This window comes from Haliaeetus leucocephalus, unplaced genomic scaffold, assembly GCF_000737465.1.
Source record: "Haliaeetus leucocephalus isolate CR32 unplaced genomic scaffold, Haliaeetus_leucocephalus-4.0 Scaffold284, whole genome shotgun sequence".
NCBI lineage: Eukaryota > Metazoa > Chordata > Aves > Accipitriformes > Accipitridae > Haliaeetus > Haliaeetus leucocephalus.
Window position 1 is genome coordinate 277,282 of NW_010972720.1, and position 26,940 is coordinate 304,221.

The 26,940-nt window shown below is 37.1% G+C and overlaps 1 protein-coding gene across 2 annotated transcripts in view; it reads left to right on the forward strand.

Annotated features, from left to right (window-relative positions):
* Positions 1–26,940, forward strand: part of PALLD (palladin, cytoskeletal associated protein) — a 215,056-nt gene that overhangs the window by 152,148 nt on the left and 35,968 nt on the right. For both annotated transcript variants that reach the window (XM_010569939.1, XM_010569938.1), the window contains one exon: positions 24,156–24,854. In XM_010569939.1, the coding sequence (XP_010568241.1) occupies positions 24,156–24,854 (699 nt within the window). The remainder of the gene's footprint in view (positions 1–24,155; positions 24,855–26,940) is intronic.

Here is a 26,940-nt window from a genome sequence, read left to right on the forward strand (position 1 = left end):
TTATGAGAGGAGATAATGCAAGTCTGTTTCTGTGTGCATATGAATCTAATGGTGTGTGAATATATGTGTGTGTGTCCATACAAAGCATAAGTAAAAATCTGTATCTGACTCATGGGGATGATTTGTTTAAAGCAGCTATTAAAGTGCAAAACAATTTTAATAGCCAACTTTGGCTAATGGAGCAGATTCACCAAGGCAACATAGAAAGTTTTGCACAAATGAAAGGAGAATTTCCTTGCGCAGAAACCCAGTGGTGCTGTATTTCTTCCAGCCCACCTCACTGTACTTATTTTGGCTCTGAAATATAAAGCCTTTCTTTTAGGTGTTTGAAGTTTTCAGGAGGGTACCCTGATTTATGGCTATATTTTGCGGGGACCAAAGACCTAGTGAATTTTTTAGTACAAGTGAGGCTTTGAAAACCTCAGAGGTGGTCATACTATTTTGTGGATTGGGGTATTTTCATGCACTCTTTATTTGTGTGTGATCTGTGTTTCCTGTCAAAACTTTCAGGGAATTAAATGAAAGCATGAGTTAATTGGTATTGCATTACTGATGGTGAGTCTGTTGCAAGATGATGCCGTTTACTTCTGTGCAAATCCAAGGTGCCTGAAACCAGAATTATGTAAAGAAAATTTAAAGGGAGTATTGATATCCACCCTGACAGAGGTGTTGGTGTGTAGCTATGAATGTCTTTCAGACATTTTCATGAAAATAGTGCCTGGGCTTCAGAAGTGTTCATCAGTATTACTCAACTGACAAGACACCAGACTGTGTATTTTGCTCTATAAACTGCAGATTATTTTCAGTGAGGAGTCAGAGTCTTTAGTGTTTTCTTTTCCACAACAGACCTGTTTCTTCATCTGACACGGCCAAATTCTATTGTCTTTCTGCTTCTAAAGCTACCTGATATTTTCCATATATCCATGATAATTCTTACACACCTAGGTTCAATGTCCTCACCAAATCACATGTTTATTCTTTCATGTCTAACCTTTGTAGCCTATTTTTTCAGGCAGTAAATAGTTTGCCATACTGCTTGGCTATGTTCTAGGGAGAAAGTCTTGGTTTCCTATAAATCTTCATAGTTTTTCTATCTTTATAAAAATCTGGAGATCTGTGTGTAATGTAAAAAAGAGAGACACCTCTTCTATCAGTTTCTGCAGACATATGAAATCGAATTTATAAAGTGAGACTACGGAATTTCAAACTATATTGAAAGTACATTATGTTGTCTTATGAGTCTCTAGGATGTTACACGTGGTTTCCATTCTTTTATCTTTAGTGGCTTTTGGAGTTTCTGCTAGAGATTTTGAGGTTATTAACCATTTAACATTTTCTTAAGTTGTTAATCAGGAATTCCTGGAAAATGTTTGCTTCCATTTTCTGCTTTGTATTAAAATACCATCTAAACATCATCTTTCTTTTTTACAAAAGAAGAATTATTTTTTTTTAATATCAGTTGTTTTTCAGGAACATTTGTGTTCATAGGACACAGAACTTTCAGGGAAAAAAAGCTGAAGATAGAAGCTGCTTTCATATATATATATATATATGCAACTGAATTAGATGAGTGTTGCATGCATATTTGTCCACATAGATGGAGAGAAAAAAGGAGTGCCTATTAACATAAAACCAAAATGATATATCAACATCTTCTCAAACAAAGAATGAACTTTCAGCTGCTGACTCTGAGGTTAGTTCTATGGTTGTCTCTGGCCTATAAAACACAGAGTCTTTAAGTGTTTCCGAGATTTTAGAAATAAAAATTATACACTGATTCTAAAACTCTAGGTTCCTGTGTCCCCCATCCCTTCAAAATTTAGTGGTCATGCTAACGGATAGGTATAAAAGAGCCAATTAATATGAATAATGACATCTATCTGAATCATATGAAATACCCAGAAAAATGAGCAGAAGGCTCAGAAATCAGGTTCTCTTTGCCACGTTTCTCTTGCTCTCCCACCAATTGTATGGCTGCTGTCAGCAACCAGCTGCAAGCAACACATGAGCATTCTCTGCAGCCATAGCTGGAACATATTGCAGTAATCTAGCCTTTATGTTAAAGGCGCGTCATGTGGTATGCGGACCAGCGTGTGGTGGAACCATTCCCAGGATGGTGAAGCTCAGCACTGACCACATGCATCACAGTTAGCCCAAGATCAAGGACCCAGTTTCAACTCTAAGGAATCTTTTAAGGAGGGAAGCAATGCTTTCTGGAGCATGAGCTGACACTTTAAAGGAGCAGGGTTTTGTGATTGCCTGTCTAAGCTTCAGCATATCCAGCTGGTCTATGATACCTCACTGGAAGCTTTCTTATCACAAACAGACAATTACAGGGATTCTACAGGTTCACAGGAGTATCAAGAAATTTAGACCCCAGAAACACACACACACATGTAGTGGATGTTCTGTTTGTTACAGACCACAGTAATAAATCGGGGCATTAACATGTGAGCGCAAATGTTGTAATTATAAATTAGTTTCAGGTTCTTTTGCCATGCATGTCTTGAGATGAAGCAAGCCATTCCTATACTTCTTACAAGGATCTGATTATTATCTATGGGCATGGCTCTTTGTGTGGTGAAATGTTTGGTTCAGAAAAAGTATTGATATCTTTAATGCTAGATTTAGCATGTTGTTTTACTAAAAGGCAGTAAAATACTTCTGGTTTCATCCTCTTCTGACTGCAGTCTGCTCCTCCTACAAACTGCCAGACAAGGCTACTTCATCCTCACTTCCAACACTCTTTGAAGACTGTTTTGTAGTACTTCTGTAACTTTGTAAAGTTAACCTTCCTGTTAGGTACAAACTTTGGACTTTTCTGGTGGTACATTGTAACTAGAAAACAGGAGTGACCTAGGGGCAGTTAATTATAATGAATTACAAAAGAGCTCTGTCTGCCACTGAGGCTAATTATCGGTTTGCAACTAAAACACAGCACTCACATTATGTCCTTTTTTGGATTAAGAAGATAGATATTTGTGCTTTAAGCATTAATGCCTACAAATGCAAAAGGCAGGCCCTGTTTACTGAGTGAATTCTTGTACGAGTACTGAATTAGAGGAACTGTTTGCAATGCTAATATTTGAAGTAACAAGCTCATTGATAAAGAGCAGAGCAGAATAGAATTGGAATGCATTTAAGCAGGAAGCTGATCTGTAGTAGATGAAAGTTTGGGGCGGTTGAGAGAATTTGTACGAACAAAGCTCTGAGGTGCCTAACGTTTTTACTAAGTATCCTCCCTTTTTCTAAAAAGGTTTGGTACATCTGCCAGAATTTCCAGTACTGGCAGAGCAAAGTTGGTTATGCAGAGTAATAGAGGATTGACTAATTAGAGTGAAACTGGGATGTTTGGGAGACATTTGTAAAACATGTGAATGGTACTTTTTTAATTAATGGAAATTTTTTAAAAAATGCCAGTGCTTCATATAGAGAGTGATACAAGACAGAAGCAGCTCGTCCAAGAGATTAAATTCTTCACAAAGCCATAATTAAATAATACTTAATATGCTTTCAAGTTAGGGAAATTATGTCTCTGTCATCAGTGATGGTCTTTGTGATAGAGGAAGAATCACAGAAATCTGCTGTCAAGCTTCCTGAGTTACTGATGTTAATCTTTGTGGTTGGTTGTTGAGATTATTCTCAAATGCTTCCTCTATTTAATTACCTCAGATTCCTCAAGAGTTTTGTGATAGGTTGTCCACTGTTTTGCATGAAATTGAAAATGTCTTTGTCAGGAGTCACTTAAAAAGGAAGTTAGCAATATGATTAGTTTCTCAATGAATTGCCCTTCATTTTGGAAAATTTTGGGTTTGCTAAAACCACTGACCACTGGCAAAGTTTATAGAATAATTTAAGCTTTCACAGGTGGTAGAGGTAACTGCAGTGTGCTGCATAAAGGACAAGAAAGAGGTGGTGAAACGCCTTTTTGGAAGATGTGAGACATATGAAAAACATATTTCCTTAATTGGTCTAAGAAGCAGTTCGATGTTTCAGAGTTTTCTTTGGATGTTCTTGGTTGTATACTTTCAGGTCTAAATTAATTGGTTGTCCTGTAAATTGCTGACTGTGCCTAATATTCTTGTAATCTGTTATCAGGTCTTGAATTGTACAGATACCTGTCATACGAATATTGCACATTGATGTGCAGATTAGCATATTGTGGAGACCAGGACATGTGTTTAAACTATTGTGCTTTTGGTGTAATGGAACCATTTCCGTGCCCTTTTTTCAGAAAATACTAGTAGTTTTGCTGTGATAATAATGTATATTGTCCAGTGTTTTTGAATAACTGCCCTTCTAATCAAATTTTCATAGAGGTGCTAACTCTTAAGATTTATCTGTGATATGTTTGGATTTTTTTGTTCCCCAGTAAAATTAGGATTACATTTACTGTTGTTGATGAATTTACACACTGGCCTAAAAACTGAAGGGTAGTAAGCAATCAGAAATAAGTGTTGTACATCATATTCAGGCTATGCCAAGTCAGGGTATAGCTGAGAATAACACAAAATTATAAAAGTCTCTAGGAAGTGTCAAGTTTAATTCATTACACCTCATTAACTCCAAACTTGGCTGTTTCTGTTCCAGAATGAGTGTGTACACCTAAGTAGTTTGGAGTACCTGTTGTGGTAGAAGTATCTGTTCTGGTATAATTCTGCCTATAGACCAGCCCAACTAATTCCTTCATCTGTAGTTTCCTAGTTCAAAACAGAGGGAAAAGCAACATTTCTAAACTGTAGTACTGTAGGCTAAAACTACTGCAGAATATTAGTACAAGTGGTTGTTAAGCCACAGCTGAGTGATACTTAGCTGGTATTGAAGGAGATATCTTCTGATTTATATAAAATTTCTAGATATTTTAAACTGTTATTCACCTGATGGTGGTACAGTTTCTTCTGAGGCTTTGTTGTGTGAGCTCTTTCAAGATTTAGTTTATTTTGGCTTGCAGTCTTCTTATGCTAGTTTTGCAATGCAGAATTCACATTTTAATTTAAAACTATTAATTTTTTAACAGTTCTCTGTACTGGGAAGAGTTGGTATGTTTGTAGCTTTTCTGTAGCTCAGGCAGTCAAATCATTAAGTAGCAGTAACAAAGCAAGTTTAGACAGTGTAAATCATAAAAGATGCTAAAATATGTCAATAGTACCTGAAACTGGAACTATAATAAACGTGTGTGGATCTTTGCAGTTGCATATTATAGTCTTTTCCATGGTCATTTAGCAAAAGAGTTCTCCTGAGCTTCTGAGAAATTCTGCCATACCCCTTAATGGGAAGGTTTTTATATTCCAATTTTTGAAGCAGATGACATCATTCAACGCTGTTATTTAAATTACCTGGATTTGTATGCCATGATAAGCATTCCCTTTGATCTGAATTTTTAATTAAAACTTGGAAGAGACTCCAGTGTGACACCAAGGGACACTTAGTTAATATCTGCAAAAAATTTCCCACACTCCTTTTTGTATAGGGACATTTTCCAGGCATGAAAGAGAAATTTCTGTGTTTTCACTGCTTAAATCTATTGATAAAGGTTGACATGAAGGTAGTATATTTAAACTTTGTGACAACTTTTCTAGGAAGAGAGTGGAGATTGACCCACTTCAATCACAATACCAAATGCTAATCAGATGTTTTCCATTTCTGTCACCACTGATTGGACTTAAATGGGGGCCTGGGTATGAAACCTGTGCAACTCCAAGTATTTCTGTGCCATTTGCGTAAAGGCAAATTACTGAGGTACTTAATTCACCTTAAAAAATTACTCCTAAAGCACAAACTAAAATTTGAAACAAATTCTTGTAATACATGGATGAATTTTTAAATGTAAATTTTCAAATTTGATTGAATGAAGTTTAATTCATACAAAAGTTGCCTGATTTTCAGAGCTACTAATTACTGTTGCTCCCATTAGTTTCAGTGGAATGTCTGTGTGCCTGAACACACAGGCTACTGGTTTGAATTCCTGACTTCATTTACACAAGTTTGGAAAGCTGTTGCAGCTTGTTTTTTCTGTGATAGAACAAAAAGATGATAGATTCAACATGTACATGCCCAGCTAGCATATCAGTTCCTCTTGTAGCTGCTATATATAGCAGGCTAACTTGCATAATAATAGTGCTGGGATGGATGAGTGAGAGACTTGCAGTTGAATTTTTTCCATTACAGCTCATTTTAGCAGATGTTTTCTCTGTTTCCAAAATGACAGAGCAACACAGTACAATAGTTGAAACTTAAGAGAGAATTGTAATAACTTATTTAGCAGGAACTGTGTTGTCCAATCAGCAGGTTTTGATGAAGTTTTATTGTAACTAAGATTTGATTAATGTTAGATAAATATAACTGTCATATTATTTAAAATTGTGTTTAGAGTCTAACTTAATTCCTCTGCTTTCCCTGACCTTTTCTGAAAGCTAGGCATTAATTGAAACCATTGCTAAAATTATATTTTAGAAAATGAGTGTTGGCTGATGCTAATAATTCTGCATATGGTTTTAGAATAAAGTAAACCTAAAGAAGCCAATTCATGGATCAGCAAAAGTACACAAAGATGAAACTGGTCAAGTGAATATTGTTATTTATACCTTTGTCATTCAGGCAATCAAGTCTTCAGCTACATGTCTTCATTTATAGGGACATGAAGGCCTGTAGTGTGCACTTGGTGAGAGTGTGTTAGTGTTGCACAAATACCCTCTATTTGAAATCTTTAGATAGTTCCAGCAATGGAGGTGAAATTTACTCCAATTATTCATTGTACATGCTAACCAGTTTAAAATCACTTTTCTGTGTTATAACCTAAACTTTGGCTTTGCTTCCATTAAAGACTTCATTAATTATAGGGCAGTTGAATTAAAAAATGTGTATGTGAATTAAAACACAAAGATCTTGCTCAGACGCTGCCATTCAGAAGTAAAGTGGATATAGAAGTTCTTTCTTGCCCTTCACGATTACAAACTAAAGGTATGGTTTCACAAACCCTACCTTGGAAAGGACTTCCTCCCAGGCAGTATGAGCTGTGAGAGGTCCAGCTTTCAGGTGCTTGTTCCTGGACAAGCACCACCCTTCTGTTGCACCAGCAGAACCTTTTGGGTGGCTGCTCTTTAATCTGAAGCAGTGAACAAATCCAAGTTTAAAAAACAAAATGAAACAAAACCCCCAACCCAAAACCACAAAAAAAGCCCCCAGCCAACAAAGAAAGCCACCAATCCACCCAGTTCTAGGGTTACTTTCAACTTTTAATTCACTTGCTCCTTCTGCTGTAAGGGTCCTAAACTGTTGTGCCATCACAACTGGGTAGGAAAGAACAGGGAAGGGCACACAGAAGTGTTTGGGGATATCTTACTGAGTAAGAGGGACAGAGAATCCATGGTATTGTAAGACCACGTGATTCCTAAATGAGAGCATTCACAGTGGTATTCAGTGTACTCCATCTTATATTTATTTGCTGCATACCTTTACTTGATTAGCATTGTCTTTCCTGAGAGTCACTGATATAAACATGGCAACATTTACTGTAAATTTTCAAAGATTGTATGCTGCACAGCTGCCACTAAAAGCAGTAGGAACCACTCAGTGAACTCCTTTCAAACTTTTTTGGAAAAAGCAGAGGACAAAATGACCTACCCTGACTTTTTGTACTGTGGTAAATACATTTTTGTGTTTGTGTGTGTGTGTGTGTGAAAGTGCCTAAATAAATTATGCTCTCAATAAAATTCCATGCCAGTAAATACTGCATGCAGACTTGAAGCTGGACTTAGATTATTGCTCAGCAATTGTGCATTACAAATACAATAACTGGAATTTATGTTTATGTTATTACAGCATGAACATAAATTTCTCTGGGCACTTCTATTCTTCATGTACGATGTTGATTGCTTTTCACCTGTCAATATATGACACAAACAATGAAGTCTAGCAATCTTAGTAATGGATGCAAAAAATTGAGTGCAAGGATATCTTTTTCTCAGAAAAACCTTGTAGGTCCACTGGGTTTTGCTGCACATTTATTTTCATTGTGTACGGTCAAGGAGTCCTATTATTTGTGGTGAAAACTCAACACATATGGGTGGCAAAATCTGGCTCTTAGCAAATGAATATCATATAATATTTTACAATAATTAACTAATTTCTTCAAAATAATGTCATACTAGAGATAAGGGACGGTACTGATGGTACCATAAAATAGAGGGTTTGTCTTTTTCAGGATCACAAAGAGCAAACAGCAAATAAAACTATGGTAGATGCTTGTGTCTCTGTCCTGCTTTTGACTGGTGGATTAGGCCTCTCTTTTTAATTTGTCACTTTCTAAGGTTTCTAGAGGAAATCCTGAGTCTACTGAAGTAAAGTCATAGGAATTAGAACTTCATCCCTTGCTTTTTACTGGAATTATGTACATTTTACACGTATCTTTTGTTAGAGATTATGCAACTCCCTTGCTCTGCAGTTGGTGACAATTTAAAGATGGTTTTCATTAGAACTTCTCTTTTCAATGTTGTACTGGGAGCTCCAGCTCTATGTTCTAGTCCTTTGCGGCTAACTACTGGCCTTATATGATGATCCTCACTGAAGACTTTGTGGACACTTCTGAGTGTTTAAAGCAAGACGTTAAGTTGCAGAGAGGTTTCCTATTAAGGAAAAGTGATGTAATGTCAGTGGAACACTGCCAACTTCTCTCTGCTCATTTTATTTATGTTAGCTGCATACCAGAGAAAATGCCCCATAAAACATGAGTGCTCCTTGCTATATTTAGCCAAGCTAATTTACTAATACCAGGAGATTATGTTTATAAGCAATGGAAATAATTATAAAAAGATTTGGGGGCATCTTATTGAAATAAAACAGGTTGAACTTGGGAAAAATAAATACCAGATTTGCTCCTGGTGCATAGGAAGACTCTAGGGTATCTTTTAGCATTTAGCAGAATACATATGTATTTCTGTGCTGAAAAGCATTGTTTTAACATTTTAATTGAACTATTTGGCTGATTGTTTGAAGAACACAAAGTACAAGGATGTTATTTACATTGACCCGAGTCCTTTTAGTCTTAGCAATGCAGATGTCCTCACATTTAACCTATGTGACTAAAACCAGTCTTGCCATATGCATTCCAGTCTGATCTTCTGGTCTAAAGTATTTGCATTCATCTTCATATGGAATACAGTGTGATACTGTGCTTTTTTTGTGATGTTTAAAATCAGTCTGGCATATCTTTTGTTGATTACCTTCTCTGACTTTTCTTTAGGACTACTTTTTAAATGAGTAAATGAGTCTCCTTTTTAATGAGTAAAATGTTTTTGTCTGGTTTATTTTCAACTCTTTGTTCTACAGCTGATGGTGTTGATAAATAATCACAAGATTTCTTCCTGACTCTAACAATGTGACTTCATAATGCTGTTAAACAATTTGACCTTTTCTATTAATTTTACTCCTACATGGTGACCCCAGCTGGGTGTGGTAGTGTTGGAACTGTGGATCCTCCCTGATACTAAGTCTGCCTAAAAGAATATTCCCCATCTTGATAGAGTAGCTGAGTACATTTGTTAGCTGCTGATAAATAAGAGCTGTCATACTAGTTAACTACATAATGCATATGAAAAAAAAATTGGTACTTTAATAATTAAACGTTAAGTCTAGTGTGACTGTGAAACAATGTAATGTATTATTATAATGAGATCTGCAGTTGACTGGTGAGCTACTAAGTTGTGGGCAGGGGAAAGAATTTTGGGTAGTGTTCTTTTTATCTGCATTACTGAGGATGTGTTGAACATTTTATGTGTTTTCTGCTCAAATCTGAGTTGCCTGTCTTCGTTTCGAAGCCTGCGCTTTGTTGGGATGACTTCTAAAGACGCTTCTTTAAGAGAGTATTCATACATTCTGACATTTAGCATCTAATTTACACACTCTTAACTGCACTCTGGAGGTTTCACTGACTATCTAGGAGGCTGTACTACTACTCATGTAAGTGAGATGCCAAAGATGAGATGATGAGAACATTTCCCTATGTGTCTCCTTTCAACCAGAAGAATTAGAGCAACATGACAGCAAACTGAAGTGCTGCAAGGCCAGAAGAAAAAGGCAAATGATCTTTGAGGCATATCATAAATCAAATATCATTGTTTTAGACATCTGGATCTTGTTTTGAAAATATAAAGCTATTTAATATATAGAGGATTTCAAAATGATTGCAAGATTCTGTTGCTATTTCCAAGTATGCAGATCTCTTCTCATTCATTCTGAATGATTCATTAGGGAAGTAGATCATGCTGCTAAAAAATCATGAGAAAATGTTTTGAGTCAACTAAGGGTCAAAAAACATTTCCTGCAGTTATGAAGTATATTAATCAAGCTAGGCCTTTTGCCTTACAGATTGCTCTTAATTTCAAATATCAGATTTTAAACATAAGACAAATTTAAACAAAACAAAAAACCTTGGATCATGAGATGCCATTTCTAGTATTAGGCTCTTGAGGGCAAAAGTTATCCCTAGTGTAGAAGATCAGACATAACTAATTTGTGAAGTATTGCCTGGACAGTGTACAGCAAGAATTATGTGCTATTGATTCTTGCTTAGCAAAGTTTATTTCCCCATTTTTAAAACTAAGGCCTGGTGGATTAGGTATTATTTAAGTAACTTTAATATTGAAGTCTTGAAATCCATTTGGAAAACTACAGTCTCTGATGGTTTATGAAATGAACGAAAAATGGACAGCTTCAGACAACATTGCCTTTAGGGCGTGAGAATGTAATTAATGTGGTAAGTCTAAGTACATGGCCTCGTTAGAGTCTTGGCATGCAAAAGAGGATGACTGTAGGGGAACAAACTTATTTTCCTCCAAACAAAAATCCTAAGCAGCTCAGTCTTTCTGCAAATCTGGGTGCTCACTTTCCCTGATATATGGCACAACTAGTTGGAGAACTGAAATGTCTTTGCCTTATTTTACCCTTTATGACAAAAACTACAATATTTTAAAATACTCTCTGGTGTCGATATCTTTTTGACTTTCATTTAATTATTCCTTGTTCTGCAAAAAATTGTCATGGTATTTTGTATGAATTGTCTAATCAGTTAGCTGACCTTAAATAATCCAAATGCTTTTGTTATTATGTAACATTTCTATTCAGTGCTGTGTTTGAGGTTTCTCCCTGAAACGGAAATGGAATGGAGGGATCCTTCAAATGAGAAACAGGATCAAAGTACTGCGTAAGTTTTATTTGTGACTACAGAGTAGCTTTAGTAAACTGGCCCAGAGACACAAGGATCATGTGGGTTCTAATACCTAGAATAACTATCCTTTAGTTCACAGTAGAAAAACTGTAGTAGACGGGGGTATTTTAGGCCATTGTTTTCTGAAGAGTGAAGTGTGCTTTTCTAGAGAAGCTAGCATATGAAGTGAGGGAGAAGGCAAAGTCATGAATTTTGGTATTGTGCACCCTAGGTAGCACTTGTGGAGCTCACAAGGGATAGTAAAGAAGTGGTGATAGCCCAAGGGTAGAGGCAGGAAGACAGATAAGAAGACAGCAGTTAGAGAGAGGGAGGTCAGTGAGAAGAAAAATTGAAGACAGACCAGCATTATACGATGATCTGAGTAATGCTAAGAGGAACAGGGGATCATGTGGAATCTCATGGTTCCTATAGGAAGAAACATATGATCCACAGTGATGCTTACTGTAGTGCTACCAATTTTGGTATTGTCAATATCCTTCTGTCTTTGACATAGCCTACAAGTCCAAAATTACATTTTCAATATGGAGCTATAGGTTGTTTATTAAACCACAGCCAGGTAAGATTTTTTTATTTTTGCTCTCTCAGCTATTTGTGAGGTAAAGGATAGCTTGGAGTCCAAGTTGTTGTGATACTTGAAGAAAAGGTTTTACATACAGATAGTGTTGACTTCAGTGTGAAAGATGTGTATAGCTACTTTTACATCTTAATAGCACTTAAAATAATGGAAACAAAGCATCGATTATTTTTTTTTTATTTCAATTTACTAACAGTGATTTACCAGTAGTTTCCAAATGTAATTTAAGTACTCTAGTTATGCTAAGGAAACAATTTGTATATATTGTGCACACTAGTAACTATTCAATGTGAAACCTTTTTTCAGAAAGGACAAAACATAAACGCTGTTGGTCAAGATAAACTAAACTGACTTTGACTGTAGGAATAGATACACCACTCTTCTCATGATCCATTCTGGAATGTTCATTTTAACATAAATCTAATCTTAATAAATAAATATGGGAAAAAATAACTTGGGACCCTCAAATCAGACAAGTGCTGTTTCTAGGCCAATGTTCTTTCTACAAGAGTGTCCAGCTCCAGGCTAAGAAGGTGCATGAGTCATCAAAATGATGAGTCCATGAAGAGAGAATCTTCCTTCATAATTGTCAGAAAAAATGGGTTTAAATCTTGAGGAATACACTTCCCTTTGTAACTAGCTTTTTACACACTACCCTGTGATCAAACTGAAGACAAACAAGACATGTTTGTTTTGTCTGGGACGTTTTTACTGCAGGGCAGAAGGAAAGAGTGGAATTAATTGAATTCTGGAGGTCAGCTGCAGGCAATCAAATAGTAAAATCTGTGCTACAACATACAAAATAGTAAAATTGCTGTCTATGATGTGTCCACACATTGTCTCTGAATGTGCAAGTGTTAAATAACATGCATGATACCCTATTTTTTTAATATATTACCCATCAATATGCTGTACACTTAAAAAAACATTTCAAGAAGCCCTATAAGTTAAACAAAGATTATTTTTTAGCATATTTGTTTAGCAAGACATGTGTTTAACTTCCCAGAAATTGAGACTTACACAAAATATAAAGCCAGAATCTCTTGTGGTATACACACTTCTTTCTAAAAGCCTTCTAGACTGTATGGTTTAGCTAGACACCTCATCCTAGTTTATATGCCTACTCCGTATGTATAGCCTACACTAGCAAGTAATACACAGGAACAAGAGTGGCTCTGTAGAGTGAAAAAACGTGCTGAGGTCATGATATCTACACTACACATTTCAGAGTCACTGAGTTTGGGGTTTGGGTTTTTTTCACTGGACTAGCTGTAGTTTGCTCCCATGGACAGAAGCACATTAGTGGCTGGAGTTTATTACGTTTGTTTCACTTGACAGGAAATCAGTTCATGTTCTTGAGAGGCTTCTCCAGGATGTGAACTGGAGAACAAGCAAGTGGGAACAGTTAGAGATTTGCTTCAAAAGCACGTTTCTGATCCAAGCTAAAGCACAAATGCAGGTGTGTCCTTACTGTCCTCTTAGGAGAAGTGCCAATCTATATGGTTCCTTGTTTTTGGCCAGTCACCATGTTGGTTACTATTTTATTTGGGAAAAATGAAACTTGGTCCTTCCTCTTGTTTTCTCTGGGTAAGAAGGCTGACTCCTTTCACTGAGAGCTAAGCAAGATTTAAAACAGTTTTAGAGAAGGGACCAGCCATTCAGAATCACTGGCACAGTATTTGGCCATAACAAGTGTTTATCATTACATAATTTACCTGTATGATTTCTTCTTTTTTACATCATTATACATCACATAAGGCACAGCTTAATTCAAGGAAGAAGTCCTTACTGTATAAGTCTCCCAGGTTACTTGATATATTAAGAAATAAATAGTACTTGAAGTGAATCATCTTTATGGAATATATTTTCACTCAAAAGTACAAAAACAATTATTTGTTCTGTGATTTATATGTGATGTATTCCATTGAAGCTTTCCAGAACAATGCACTGTACAGTTAGCTAACAGTTTAAAAAAAAATAGTTAAATTCTTACTGTAAAATCAATTCATCTATTTACCAGGGAAATACTATTTATTGCCAGCGCAAGAAGCTAATTCAAGTTGAGTGTCTGTGTCCAAATGTGTGTAATTTCAGGATACGTTGTTTCTCTTTGTGATGACAGGGAATGTGATTAGGTCTGTTGAAGTCTGTTCAGTCTGTTCAGGAGAAGAATATATTCTGAATATTTAAAAGTATATTTTGACTGCAGTGACATTTGTACACTATGGGTGGATTTTGCCTTTGCTCAGTAATTCTGCTGATAGGTATTCATTTTTTGTTTTATAACAAGTGATGGGGAAATTACAGTGAGGTGTAGAATTCAGTCATGGAGTAAGGCTGCAAGCCTACTTAGTCCTTAGGATTCTGCTAAGACATCTTCATTATAATTAAGTTTATCATGCAGTTGTAATAAGTAGTAGCTCTGCATGTCTAAGGGTGCTTTAGCAACATTTTGAGTATTGTAATTTTTCTTGTCTCTTTTATACTTTGGGGAAGATGCCTTTTAAAAACAACAACACCCCACCCCACCCCCCCTCAAAACTCACACTTCTGAAGTACATGTCTGGCTAAATAACAACTGACAGTGCCCTATAAACTCTATTTTATTTTCAAAATTAGTCCAGCAAGATGAATGGAGATCCACATCTTAAAAGATTGTTCCTGATACAAAATAGGTCACAGAAGTATTCATCAGGCAGGTATCACTGACATCAGTGCAAGTTGGTGATAAGAAAAAAATGCAATAAACCAAAAAGATGTTATCAGTCTACATGAGCAGATGAAGTTATGTCTACTGTTACAGCCAAGTCTACAAACAGTTCTTTTCAGTCTTCTAAATGCAATAGCTGACATAAGGTGCATCTGCCACACTGTCAAGTGTTTTCATTTTCAATACTAATTGAAAGTAATTGAAGTTTCAATACTAAGATATTCTGTTGCTGCTGTTTTGCCGGTGCATGTTGGAGTTTACATCCTGCTCTGTGATGAGTGTAGCCCACAAAGAGTCTGCTGGGCATGAATAGATTGAGCATTTGCCAACTCTTTACAGAAATATTTATGTGGAGTGCTGCAACATGTGCAAACACTGAGGACACTTCAGCTATTTTTTATATTCAGTTTCTTTACAACGAAGTGACTATTTCATTTAACCAGGGCTTGTCTATCAGGTAGCCTGTTTGGGGAAGAAAGTTGAAGCAGTTTGTCCATACCTGAGCAAACTCTTAACTGCAGCTGGAGCCAAGCAGCTATGTAACATGGAAGGGGTAGTTATTTGTTCCCTGTTTCAGGTGCCAGAGAACAACAGCAGGGAAGCAGTCAAAGGCTGTCGTTTCTTCAATTAATGCATGAGATGGGCTTCACTAGTGCTTTTAAAAGGCTAAGAGGGCATCTGGCAAGAAAAATTCTCCCAATAGATCTGCTAATGTCTCTGGATTATACCAATCCCTAATACGGCAGTAACTTCAGATACCCTAGGAAGTTTGCAGCGTGCAGAGTCACTACACAGTTACTCATCCGTTTAAGTATCTTTCTTTTCACTGCCATAACTTTCATTGAGATTACCAACCTAGATTGGACGACAGGGATATAGCATCCTGCACTGGATCAAGCACAAGATATAATTGTGTTAGGATTACATTGGTTGAATAAATGTCACAGAAGTTGTGAGTAATGCTGTAGTGTTATTTTCACTTTTCAATGCTCCTGAGAACCAGGCTGAGAGATTATTACTGTCTTTAGCAGTTGCTGTTACTTCCTGGTGCTTCTCCTCCTTCCTTAAAAGTTAGTGTATGCTGTTGATGGGGTTATTTTTGTGTGAATAGAAGGACTTCAGCAAGAATGGTATAGTACTAAAAGTTTATGATACTAAGAGGGTGCTGACACCTGAAGTGAGTAAGTCATATTGTTGTAGTGGGAGAATCTCAGATGTATGTATTGATTTCCTTTCCAGTGGTTCCTTTTTATATGATATTTTAAGAATAGGATACCTCCAGTGAGTTTCAGTAACATAGACTACTGATATGTCAGCTGATAATATCCAAGCTTTACATGAAGCAGCAACCTGCTCAAATGTCAGAACTATTTGTGAATACAGAATGGCTGGTAAAAGGGCCTAGAATTTAGGCTCTAAAACTACCTTAACTTCTTCAAATAGCTTTAAAACATAGTTAAAGCTTTAATTTTCAAAAAAACCACGCTGACAGCAACTGTGTGCTCTCTTTAATATCAGAACATCCAGTAGCTACTTTTTTTTTTCCCTTTAATATGATGTTCATTCTTCCTCACAAAAGTGTCTGTTTCAGTAGTACAAAGCAGTTGTCTTTATGTGTAACCCAAAGAATAGACACTTGACAGATACTGGAATGTTAATATTGAAAGCATGGAGGTCCAGTTTTAAGCCCACTGTAACTGTTGGTGGGTAGGCATAAAAATAAGCAAATCTAACTTTGGTGGCCAGTGGTAGATGAAATATGATGATTTATAGGGCATCCTGTTAATCAAATACATTAAATTAAAAAAAAAACACAACACAACAAAACAAAAAACCCAAACCAACTGTGCATGTGCTGTTCCAGTGGCAGCACTGAGAAAACGTATCATACTACATCTAGAAGAGGAAGAGTGGCCATCCATCTTTTTTTCTGTTCACTTTTGGGTTTAGGCTAATACAGTTTTTTAATCTTTGATATATTTTTTTTCTCCCCATATTTTCTTTGAGTATATACTAATCAGCACAGAATATAACCTTCCACATGGTATAGCACAATCAGAGGCAGAAGATCTATTTGTCCATTTGCAGACCAGTTCATTCCTGCATTCCAGGTCATGATTTCCTACACTTTGGGCCAATTCAGCTGTAAATTGGAACCTGTGTTGTTATTAATGGCTTGTAACAATTTACCCATTAATAACGTAACAATTTTTGCTTCCTTTTTCAGTAAAACTTGTTATCTGTGTCATTTTTTTAACTGTTACATCCATCACTGGATTTTCTATGCACTAGTCGTGTAACACTACTGAAATACGAAACCAGACAGATTTTTTGACTACCAGACTAATTCTTATGGTCTAACCCTACCAGAGATATGAAGTTTAGCCTTTTTACTAAAGCTGTATTGTGTCTTTATGACTTTTGGGAACAATGAATGTGCACAAGAGCACAATTTCCTCTCTTTCTGTACCCAAGCTAAACGTGTTATCTTGCTGGTACATGTTTTGAAAAACGTCCCTGCAGTGGTATAGAGAGATGAAAAATGGTTCCTGTCTCTAAAAGAATTGCTCGTGTTCAATGAATACTGGCAGTACCACTACTGTTGGTTTCCTTAGTACAGAAATTACTTTGATGCCTTTGACAGATAATCAAACCATAATGGAAAATGGGCACAGGTACAACTGCCACTTTTTAGGATAGACAGAAAAGTATTTAACAGCCAAATTGCAGCAGGATTTCCTTACAAGAGACTTCACAAACAAAATGCAGATGCAATGCAGATGGTTTGCGTTTCTCTTCTGTGTGTATGAAGTTTCTCAGATGAAAAGTCAAGCTTAGTTTCATAGTGTGCTCATAATACAGTACCTGTGTTGGCTCTTGCACCACACTGATTTTACTGAGAGTGCATTAGGTTACAGTGAAATTAATTATAAACACTCCTGTATATTAACCTGAAATATGGAAAATGTTATTTGTCGTGTATCTGCATTTTCAAATTGTTAAGCTTTGAAGGGCAACTAATAAAAGTGTTGAAAGGTTGCAGGTGGTGGAGATGGTTCCTAGTTATAGCTCTGTAGTTATTCAGCACAAGGATTAAATTGTAAGTGACAACCTGCATCCTCCCTGAAATCTGTTAGTACAGACAAAAAATATCTCTGAATGTTTGCAGGGTAGAACCCAAACTGGTGCTGGTTTTTGTTTTTCCACACAGTGTCCGTCCAGTTCCCCCAGTTCTTATTTTAACTGATAATTCCAGTCTTATGTAAATGTGAACACCTGCATGATTTAAACCAGTCCACATTTCTTGCTTACAATATAAGGGATTGCTCAGCATCAGGAAACTTAATGCTTGAGTAAACATATTTATATTAATACAGCCTGAAGTCTGTCTGTGTTGAACACTGGAGTTTTCGTAAAAAGGGGGATCCGTTCTCCCTTTACTTCACCTTCTTGCCTTGTCATACATGTACATTTTTAACATTTCTAAAAATGAGTAGATATTCCTTCAGTGGACAGTTTAGTTGGAATTACTTTTGTATTCTGAGTATTTATTTTCAGTACAGCTGTTAATTAATTCACTGCTAGCTTAAGTTGTTGTTTTCATTTTTAACAACTCTCAACCATTGATAAATCTGGTGGAAAGCCTTAAATTATATTAGGAATTTTGTCAGAGTACAACTCCAGATATCAGTGACTACTATCAGATTTTGGATGAGTTGGTATGTGCATTTCAGTCTCTTAAATAGTAACTGTCAGAAGTTTAGAAAATGACTCATTTTCAACAGTACTGTTTATACCAGTAAAATACAAATGTTGTGGTTGTAGAAAGCAAATTAACCAGTGTGTTCAAGAGCTAGCTTTAACAAGACCTGGCAAGTCTGCCATGAGAGCTGCCCAAGAGCCACAGATGCCAAAGCACTGTGAGTCTTATCTAGTGAGGGAACCACAGCAGCTCCCAAGCTCCCACTGCTTCCAATTCTCCATTCCTTCTTTGCCTAGCAGCTATGCAGTTGGGTTGCCAAGGAACTACAGAGATATAACGGTACGTTATACATTCTGATTTTAATAAATTACGAAAAAATATTCCATCCTGGATTTTATTGTATAAATATCTCAGTATAGATATAAATATATACATATATAAATATATCTAAACACAGATACTTGCTGACATGGAAGTCAGTGTTACCTGAGATGAGCCCTTGCCTTTTAATGCAGCATGATGGTGACTGTTTCACTTTTGGTAGAGCGCTGGCATTATTCTGAAGCAGTAGTATTGAGTTAAAGCTAGGCCTTCATTGGAAGGTAGATTTCATGGAGGCAAGTAGTTGTTACACCAAAATACAAATACAGAGGTTTTCTGGCATTGGTTTCAAATCTTAATTTAGAAAACTAGCTCAAGCTTTTAAAGTTGTGGTTAATTCTGGTTATTTTCATTCAAAATATTCCTGTACTTTTGTTTCAGAGGTATGTTTTGTATATTGCTGTAGAACTGCACTGTCTGTTTCTCGAAGGGCAGATCACTGGTAGGATTGTGAAGGGGCCAGTCTGCTTTTGCTCAGGAATGACTTGAGGTAGAAGTGAGCCTGTTATTCTTCCATACGTGAAATAGATAGGACTCTTTCTTTCAAAAAAAGTTGCTTTTCTTCATCTGCTTCCCATTTGCTCCTTTTCTTTTGTTAAGATCAGGACGGCCAAAATCAGAAATTTTAAAAAGTTATAACATAGAAAAAATTTATTTAATCGCAGTTCTTTATCTGTGGTGCTTTATTTCAATCTACTTCATATATTGTGTTGTAAAACACTGAATAAACTTACCACACTTTGTGGTAGACACTACTTGGATAGGGTTCATTTTGTATACGACTGATTCCCTCAAGGCTTGGACAGCATCCCCCTACCTTTGGAGAACATCACCCTCCAAGATAGATAGTCTGGAAAACTGCAAATAGTAGGGTGCCTCCCAGGAGAGGGGCATTGTTCCTCTAAATAAATTTTTTTATGCTCTTCACAAACCCAGAGATGTAAGGTAAAAATAAAGCTGGTACATATCCTAATATTGGGAACCTGTGAATGAGACTGACAGGGAACTTTCAGTATGAAGGATTTATTGCATCCCTGAAAATGCCATCTGCTATAACATCCCTGCAATCCAGCAGCCAGTTACTATTGAGACTTTCAGAGATGTACAACCATCTACCTACCTCCCCTCCTCCATAGCACTGTGTCCAGGCACTTGGAGTTATGGTTCCTGATGGTGGTTGTTACCAGTTTAGCTCTCAAAGTTGAGGACTGCTCTATTAATTTCAAAACAGTGTGATACAAAGAGGGTATCAGGAAGGAAAAACATTATGAAAGTGGCATAAAAAGATGAAAAAGCCTATTATGATCTAAACCAAGTGCATACCTCAGATCATGAATTCTTGAGTAACTATTAAAATATGCCATATGTATTGGCATCCTTAGAGAAGATTCTGATCACCTCTGTCTACTATTTTCTCATACAATCAGAGTGTTTTGCTTTTAAAAAGATAGTATTCTGTAGCTGCCCACCAAGAAACCTAATGTCTCTAGTCTTCCCTTTGAACATCTCTTTTCAAATGTTTCTCACTATCATTTAGCTCTGAAAATCATCACCTTACTGAGCAAGTTCCAAGTGCCCAGAACCAAAACTGTGCAACTGTTCTTACAGGCAATGCAGGCCAGAAACCTCACCTCTGTTGCAACAAGTATCTGCTTCCATTAAAATATTATTGCTTTACTGTTTGCATTTCTTTAACTGTTTTCGCATACTGTTGTGGTTTAACCCCAGCCAGCAACTAAGCACCACGCAGCCGCTCACTCACTCCCCCCCATCCAGTGTGATGGGGGAGAAAATCAGGAAAAGAAGTAAAACTCCTGGGTTGAGATAAGAACGGTTTAATAGAACAGAAAAGAAGAAACTAATAATGATAATGATAACACTAATAAAATGACAACAGTAGTAATAAAAGGATTGGAATGTACAAATGATGCGCAGGGCAATTGCTCACCACCCGCCGACCGACACCCAGCCAGTCCCCGAGCGGCGAATCCCTGCCCCCCACTCCCCAGTTCCTATACTAGATGGGATGTCACATGGTATGGAATACATCGTTGGCCAGTTTGGGTCAGGTGCCCTGGCTGGGCATGAGAAGCTGAAAAATCCTTGACTATAGTCTAAACACTACTGAGCAACAACTGAAAACATCAGTGTTACCAACATTCTTCACATACTGAACTCAAAACATAGCACTGTACCAGCTACTAGGAAGACAGTTAACTCTATCCCAGCTGAAACCAGGACACATACCTATTAGAACATTTGAAAATGTATATAAAAATCTTGGTTAAGAATATCTGGTATTGGAAAAAAAAATCATAAATACTGAAGCAGACCTTTTGAAAATATTTATGTACTACTAGGCCTGCTTTTCAGTAAGTTGCCGAAATTTCTCAATATTTGCTTTACCCTAGTTGTGATTTTTAAAATTACTTACTTTTGCCATTCACTGATTGAATTTTACTAAAAATTTACTTCCAGATGTTAATTCTTACATTTTTATAATTAATTTTTTGGCAAAACCAAAAACTGCACATGAGAAAATAAGTTTTATTCTCTGTTGTTTAGACAAGCTTGATGCGTTCCCTGAAAGCACATGTGCCCTTTAAAACACTGGGATTACAAAACATATTTCAGTTAATTGGAAAGAGGATGTAATTACAATTAAACTAATTTTTCCTGTAATCTAATCCAAAAACTGAACTCTTTTTAATTCCCTTCTTTGTTTCCGTACTGATGAGGGCAACATAGCATACCAATTCCCTTGCATAATTTTGACTGCTGGGCTCTCTATATCTGTGGCACAGCAGCATTATCTTTCAGGGACCTACCTATGTAGAGCTTCCATTGCTGTCGGTGTCATTGCAAAGGAACACTTGTGACTTTATTATTTTTTTCTTTTTTTTTTCTTCTTCATAATGACACATCCGTAGGATACATCTGCTCAAGAAATTAATAAGTATAGGGCAGTATCTGCTGTTAAAAGAATAGCTCTGAGGTGGAGAACATTCCTTTGCAGACAAGGATCGTGCATTTCTACCACTGGAATGAAAATTTGCTCTAAAAAGATCTTTATGGTTTTTGCTACGTGGACTGATGTGATAATGATTATGTCTGCATGTTATTTTTCAAGCAGATATGCACTTGCTTTGTCTGGACCCTAAGCTGATCAAAAGCTTTGCAAATAGAATTAGTGCTGTCCTGAGCTAATAAACCCTGACTTACAGGCACGTATATTCTTGTGGCCTCAAGTCAAGCTTAGTGTGAGAGCAGAGCAACCTCACATTTGCCTGCCAACCTTTTGTAGACATACCATGAATCTGGTCTTTACTTCTGCCCGGACTGGTACAGCAGCAGTTCAGTGGCAGGCACTGTAGTAGTATACTTACCATTGACAGGGCCATAGATGGTAATTTGTGTTATGCTGTTGGCTGGGCACATCGCCATGTGACTTGGCAATGAAAATAAAAAAGTCCCAAGACGAGGCATTCTGACTTGCTTTCAGCACATGTTGGGTAAACATATGAGTGTTGAAGACAGCTAAGCTTCTTCTCTATTCAATGCACCATTTATAATACTGAATTTCCCCCATTTTTTTTTAACCTTAGCCTCTCTGTAATAAATAAAAAAATTATTGGGGGCGATTATGATGGAAAATAAAATAAGTATTATTTGTAAATAATTTTAGAGGTGTTGCACAGTAAGTCTGCAAATATTCAGACTAAAGATACAGAATGAGCTGAAAGTGGTGATCTTACAGAACCTTCTCCTTCCAATCAGAGGTGACCTGAAGTATTTCTGTCATCAGCCAAGAAAGTCAAATGATGATGGGAACTAAAATTGTGCTGCTTTAGCCCATTTATGTAATTTAGCAAAAATCAAAGAATAAGGTTCAGCCCATGTCCTATGGAGTGAAAAGTTGAACTGATAGGGATTTAGATTTTATTTAGATTTTATTGTCAACAGTAAAAAATGAATATAAAATTTACAAGTGAACTACAACATTTCGATGTTTTTGTTGCTGATTTAATTAAAAGGGAAAATGCTATCTCCTCTTTAAGTACTGAAATATGTATTGTTGGTGAGATGACTGATGCTGCTAGAATTGAACCATCTTTATGACAAAAAAGAAAAAAGCAACCATTAAATGTAAATGACTGATTTTTCAGTTTTCTCTCCTAAGCAATCTTTCTACCCTTTTTCTTATCTGAACAGTCTCCTTTGGCCTGAGATCATAAGCAGAATTATTGTCAGAAAACATTTTCTGGGAAATGTGGATGGTTGGAATATCAAAATTAATCTTAGAGTGGAAAGTATGATGATATTACCATTTCTAATTTTGTTGCTACCAACAAAAGTATATTATTGTGCCAGAATCATACATTCATATGCCATGCATTAAGCAGACAGCTTCTAAAATTTCTGCTTAAATGACCTAAATTATATATAAACAATGACACGCTTGTATATAATAAAGTATTTATATATTAAATATACAGAAAAGGTATATGTGCATATGCTGAAACTTTGTGGACATCTGGAGTATTGAGATAAAGTTATGATTTCCAGCTGGAACATGACAATTTTTAAGCAAGTCAGTCTGATGTATTTTAAGATGATAGACCACACAGTTAATTTGATCTCAATGTCATTCAAACAACTGTATTGTGGACAAAACCAAAAGCTAGCACATGGTCTGCTTTGCTTCACTGCTGAACATTTTGCTTTTCTTTTTTTTTTTTTTAAATTAATTAACAGTTTTGAGTGCTCCTGCATATTAGCTTTCTAGACTTTATTGTTCTGCTAGTGGATGTCTGCATTTCTAAAAGAAATTCTCATTTCCATTTGAGCTGATAGTACTGCAATTAGCAATTCCTCAGAACTGTATTCAGTATTTACTAAGATATGTTTAGGACCTACAGTTAAGAATAAAGCCTGGAAAAAAAAGTGGGATTAAAGACATGGGGAAGCTCAGTTCACCATTTCCTTAGGTTACAAATATTTCTTCGAAGTCTTCTTTGCTCATCTACAAATACATGGATGGTTCTCACACAAAAGTTTGTCCCTTGTCTCCAAGTGCTTCATTAAAAGTACGGCAGTAATTAAGTCTGTCCGATCACCCTACAGAGCCTACAGCAGAAATCAAGGCTGAAGTTGTCACTTTGGTAAATATCTGAGGCTTACTATTGAAAGAGGGCCATTGAATGAAATAGGCAAGAAATGAAAAGAAACCTTGATAAGAAATTCAACATTTTTACCATTACTTATATTATCTGGATTGCTCCTTTAAATATCCTAAGTGTCTTCAAATTGTCTTATAATTTACCTTTTTTACAAATTGAACTTTTATTAGGCAAATACTTTTTCCCCCCTTCTTGAGCTCAAAAAATGGACTTTTATAGCAATGTTTTAGCTCTGAAGAAATAGGGCTATGCAAGATATGCAAACACTTTGAACTTTCCTCGCCTTCTGATTTTCCTAGACAATAGATCAGTGGAACTTCTACCTCCTCCCCAACCAACACTGCATGTCTGATCATCTTTTTGTCTATTTTTCCTTCCTACAGGGACCCTATAAAAATACAGCAGCTACAGAACCAAATTCGTCTGGAGCAAGAAAGTGGCCAGTGGTATCGTCACCAACAGCAACCTGATCAGCAGCAGCAGCACCCTCCCTCTTCTCCTTCCTTTCCTCCTCCCCCCTCCTTCCAGGAGCTTGAGTCCAGCCAGTCTGTCACCTCTCCTGTGCCAATGAGTATTCTTAACTCTCATACTTCCCCAACCATGCAGTCTTCCAGTTCCTTCAACTATGCTCGGCCTAAGCAGTTCATTGCTGCTCAGAACATCAGCCCTGCTTCAGGTTATGTGACTCCATCTTCAGGATCATCTACATCCAGCCTTCCTTCTCCTATGTCTCCAACTGCTTCTCAGAAACAGTTTGGGAGAGTGCCTGTTCCCCCTTTCTCTCAGCAGTTTGCTCCAGAAGGGGAATATGCCTGGTCTCCTTCTTCTCCATCCCCTCCTCCCCCGCCTCCACCTGTCTTTAGTCCAACCGCAACATATCCAGTGTGTGATTCCTTTCCACTTCCACCTCCGCCACCCCCTCCTCTTCCTTCACTTTCTTCACCTTCCCACAGCCTGTCTCCAACTCCCAGATTTCCTAATTCCGGCCAGTCTCCAGCAGCTTTTCTCAGCTCCATGCTGCCATCCCAGCCACCACCCATTTCTGTCAACGCATTAGGCCTCCCAAAAGGAGTGACGCCTCCGTAAGTATCAGCTAATGAGCTCCTTGAGTTTGACTGTACTGAAGATTGTACTGAAGATAATTGCACTTGCTTCATTTTATACTTTTCTTGGGTCCTTTTGCTGTTAACTGCTACCTGAGAGGGAGAGATGTGGGAATTATTTGCAAATGCCTCTGTGCTAGAGATGGGATATAGTTTTCTAACCCTCACAGAAGTGAGGTTCTGAAAGAGTCCTACAGTGGGAACACAAAAGAGGAGAAGCCAAAGGTTTAAATTTGAGTTGATGAAAATATGAGAGCAGCAGCAAAAGACTGTGCATGCCCAGGGCGGTAGAAGGAGGTCCAAGAAAACCCTCTTCATGACCCGGTTCTTTTAAAGTCACATATTCAGTGATGCTTGCAGTCTATGTTCCTATTACATCTGCAGATAGAGAAGTATCAAGTAAAGTGAGCATTGTTTAGAAGTCCCTATAGCTCTGCGATACTTAAAGCATAAGGTATTAAAGTATACATCTGACAACAAAGTGGTCATAACGATATATTGACTTTTTGCTAGAGTTTTTGTTCTGAGGATGTTTGGAAAAGGGTTTAGGAGGGGATTTAGAAAAGCAGTGCATAAAAACAAACAGAATCCCTCCCCCTAACAACTCTGCATACTTGTTTTCCCCTTTTGTCTTCTCTAAAGGCCAAAATAGTATTTTGGAGCATGTCAGCTCCCATCATAGATCAGTTTGTCTTTCCACTGGCACTAGACTCTCATTCCATCCTTAGAGAACAAAGAGACATGCTGAAGAACAAAAATGAGAATAGCTGTATCCAAGGCTTATTTATAACTTTGTCTAGAAGTTTGTCTAAACATATCTACGGTATCTAGGTGACTTGCTCAGCTACACACTGTTGCGGTGGGAACTTCTGTTATTTCAGTCCAAGATATGAAAAGGAAGAGAAGAAAGAAAGCAGACAGATATCAAAGTAATAAATCATGTATATGCTTTAAAAAGCATTTCTTTATCTTGATTTCTGTCATATAGCTCATTCATTATGGAGTCTGGCCATAAAATAGATTTAGGAGAAAAATGAATAAATAGTACAGTTTGCCCTTGCAGTCATAATAGTTGTGATTTTCTGTCTTACTGTGTTCTTTGCGCTGGCTGAGTTTCTCTATCGATAATGACTGCTGAAAGTTGCATGATTAATTTACTGACAGCTTGACAGGTAAGCACAGCCCACAAAAGCCTGCAATTACCCCTGATTTTCCAGCAAAGGCTCTAGTACAGCTATATAGCTCTGGATAGGAACTGGATTCTCTTTCAAGTTCCTTTCTGTGTGCTGTGAGGGTGACAGCAGCAGATCGAGCCTCTGCTGTGTCCCTCTTTCGCTGTTATGCTACATTCACACATGTTCTCACTTGAGGCATTAGCTGTGCTCTTTCTCATTCCCTTTGATCTTTGGACAGAGAGACAACTCTGCAAGGATGCTTCCCCCTTCCCCATGCCCCTCACTTCCCCAAGCCTAGCAGCCAGTCTGGGTGTGCACGTGATGGTGTGTCTATCCCCCGGGACAAGGCAGCAGCCTCAGGCTCTGAGCTGAGAATGAGGTGGTTGGCTGTTTGGCCTGCATTCCCTCAGGAAATGTAGTCCAGATGGGAGCTGGATCATGTTAACCATACTGAATGTATGTGTGTATAATTTATGTATATGTATATACACATGTGTGTGTATATATATACGATGAGCATTTGTCATCTGAATTATAACATTAAAACATAGTAAAAGATATACTGCATGATGAAAAAAAAAATCTATTGTTATGTATCTTTGATGCCAATTTTTCCCTGGCCTCTCCTTTTTCATTTTATTGTGTAGGTTACTAAAGTCTGGTGTGTCTCGCTGAGTAAAATCATTCTGTTTCCCATCATTCTCATACCACTCCTGAACAATTCTTCTTGCCTCCCTTTCCCCCACTGCTTTTGGTATTTTTGCTTTGCGCTACAGTCTCAGTTCTTTTTTTTCCCCCACCTTCACTTTTTGCTTCTTTTCCCTCATCTTTTGCTCCATGCTCACAAATCCTCTCTTCTTGAACACATTTATCTTTCTGAGACATTGTGG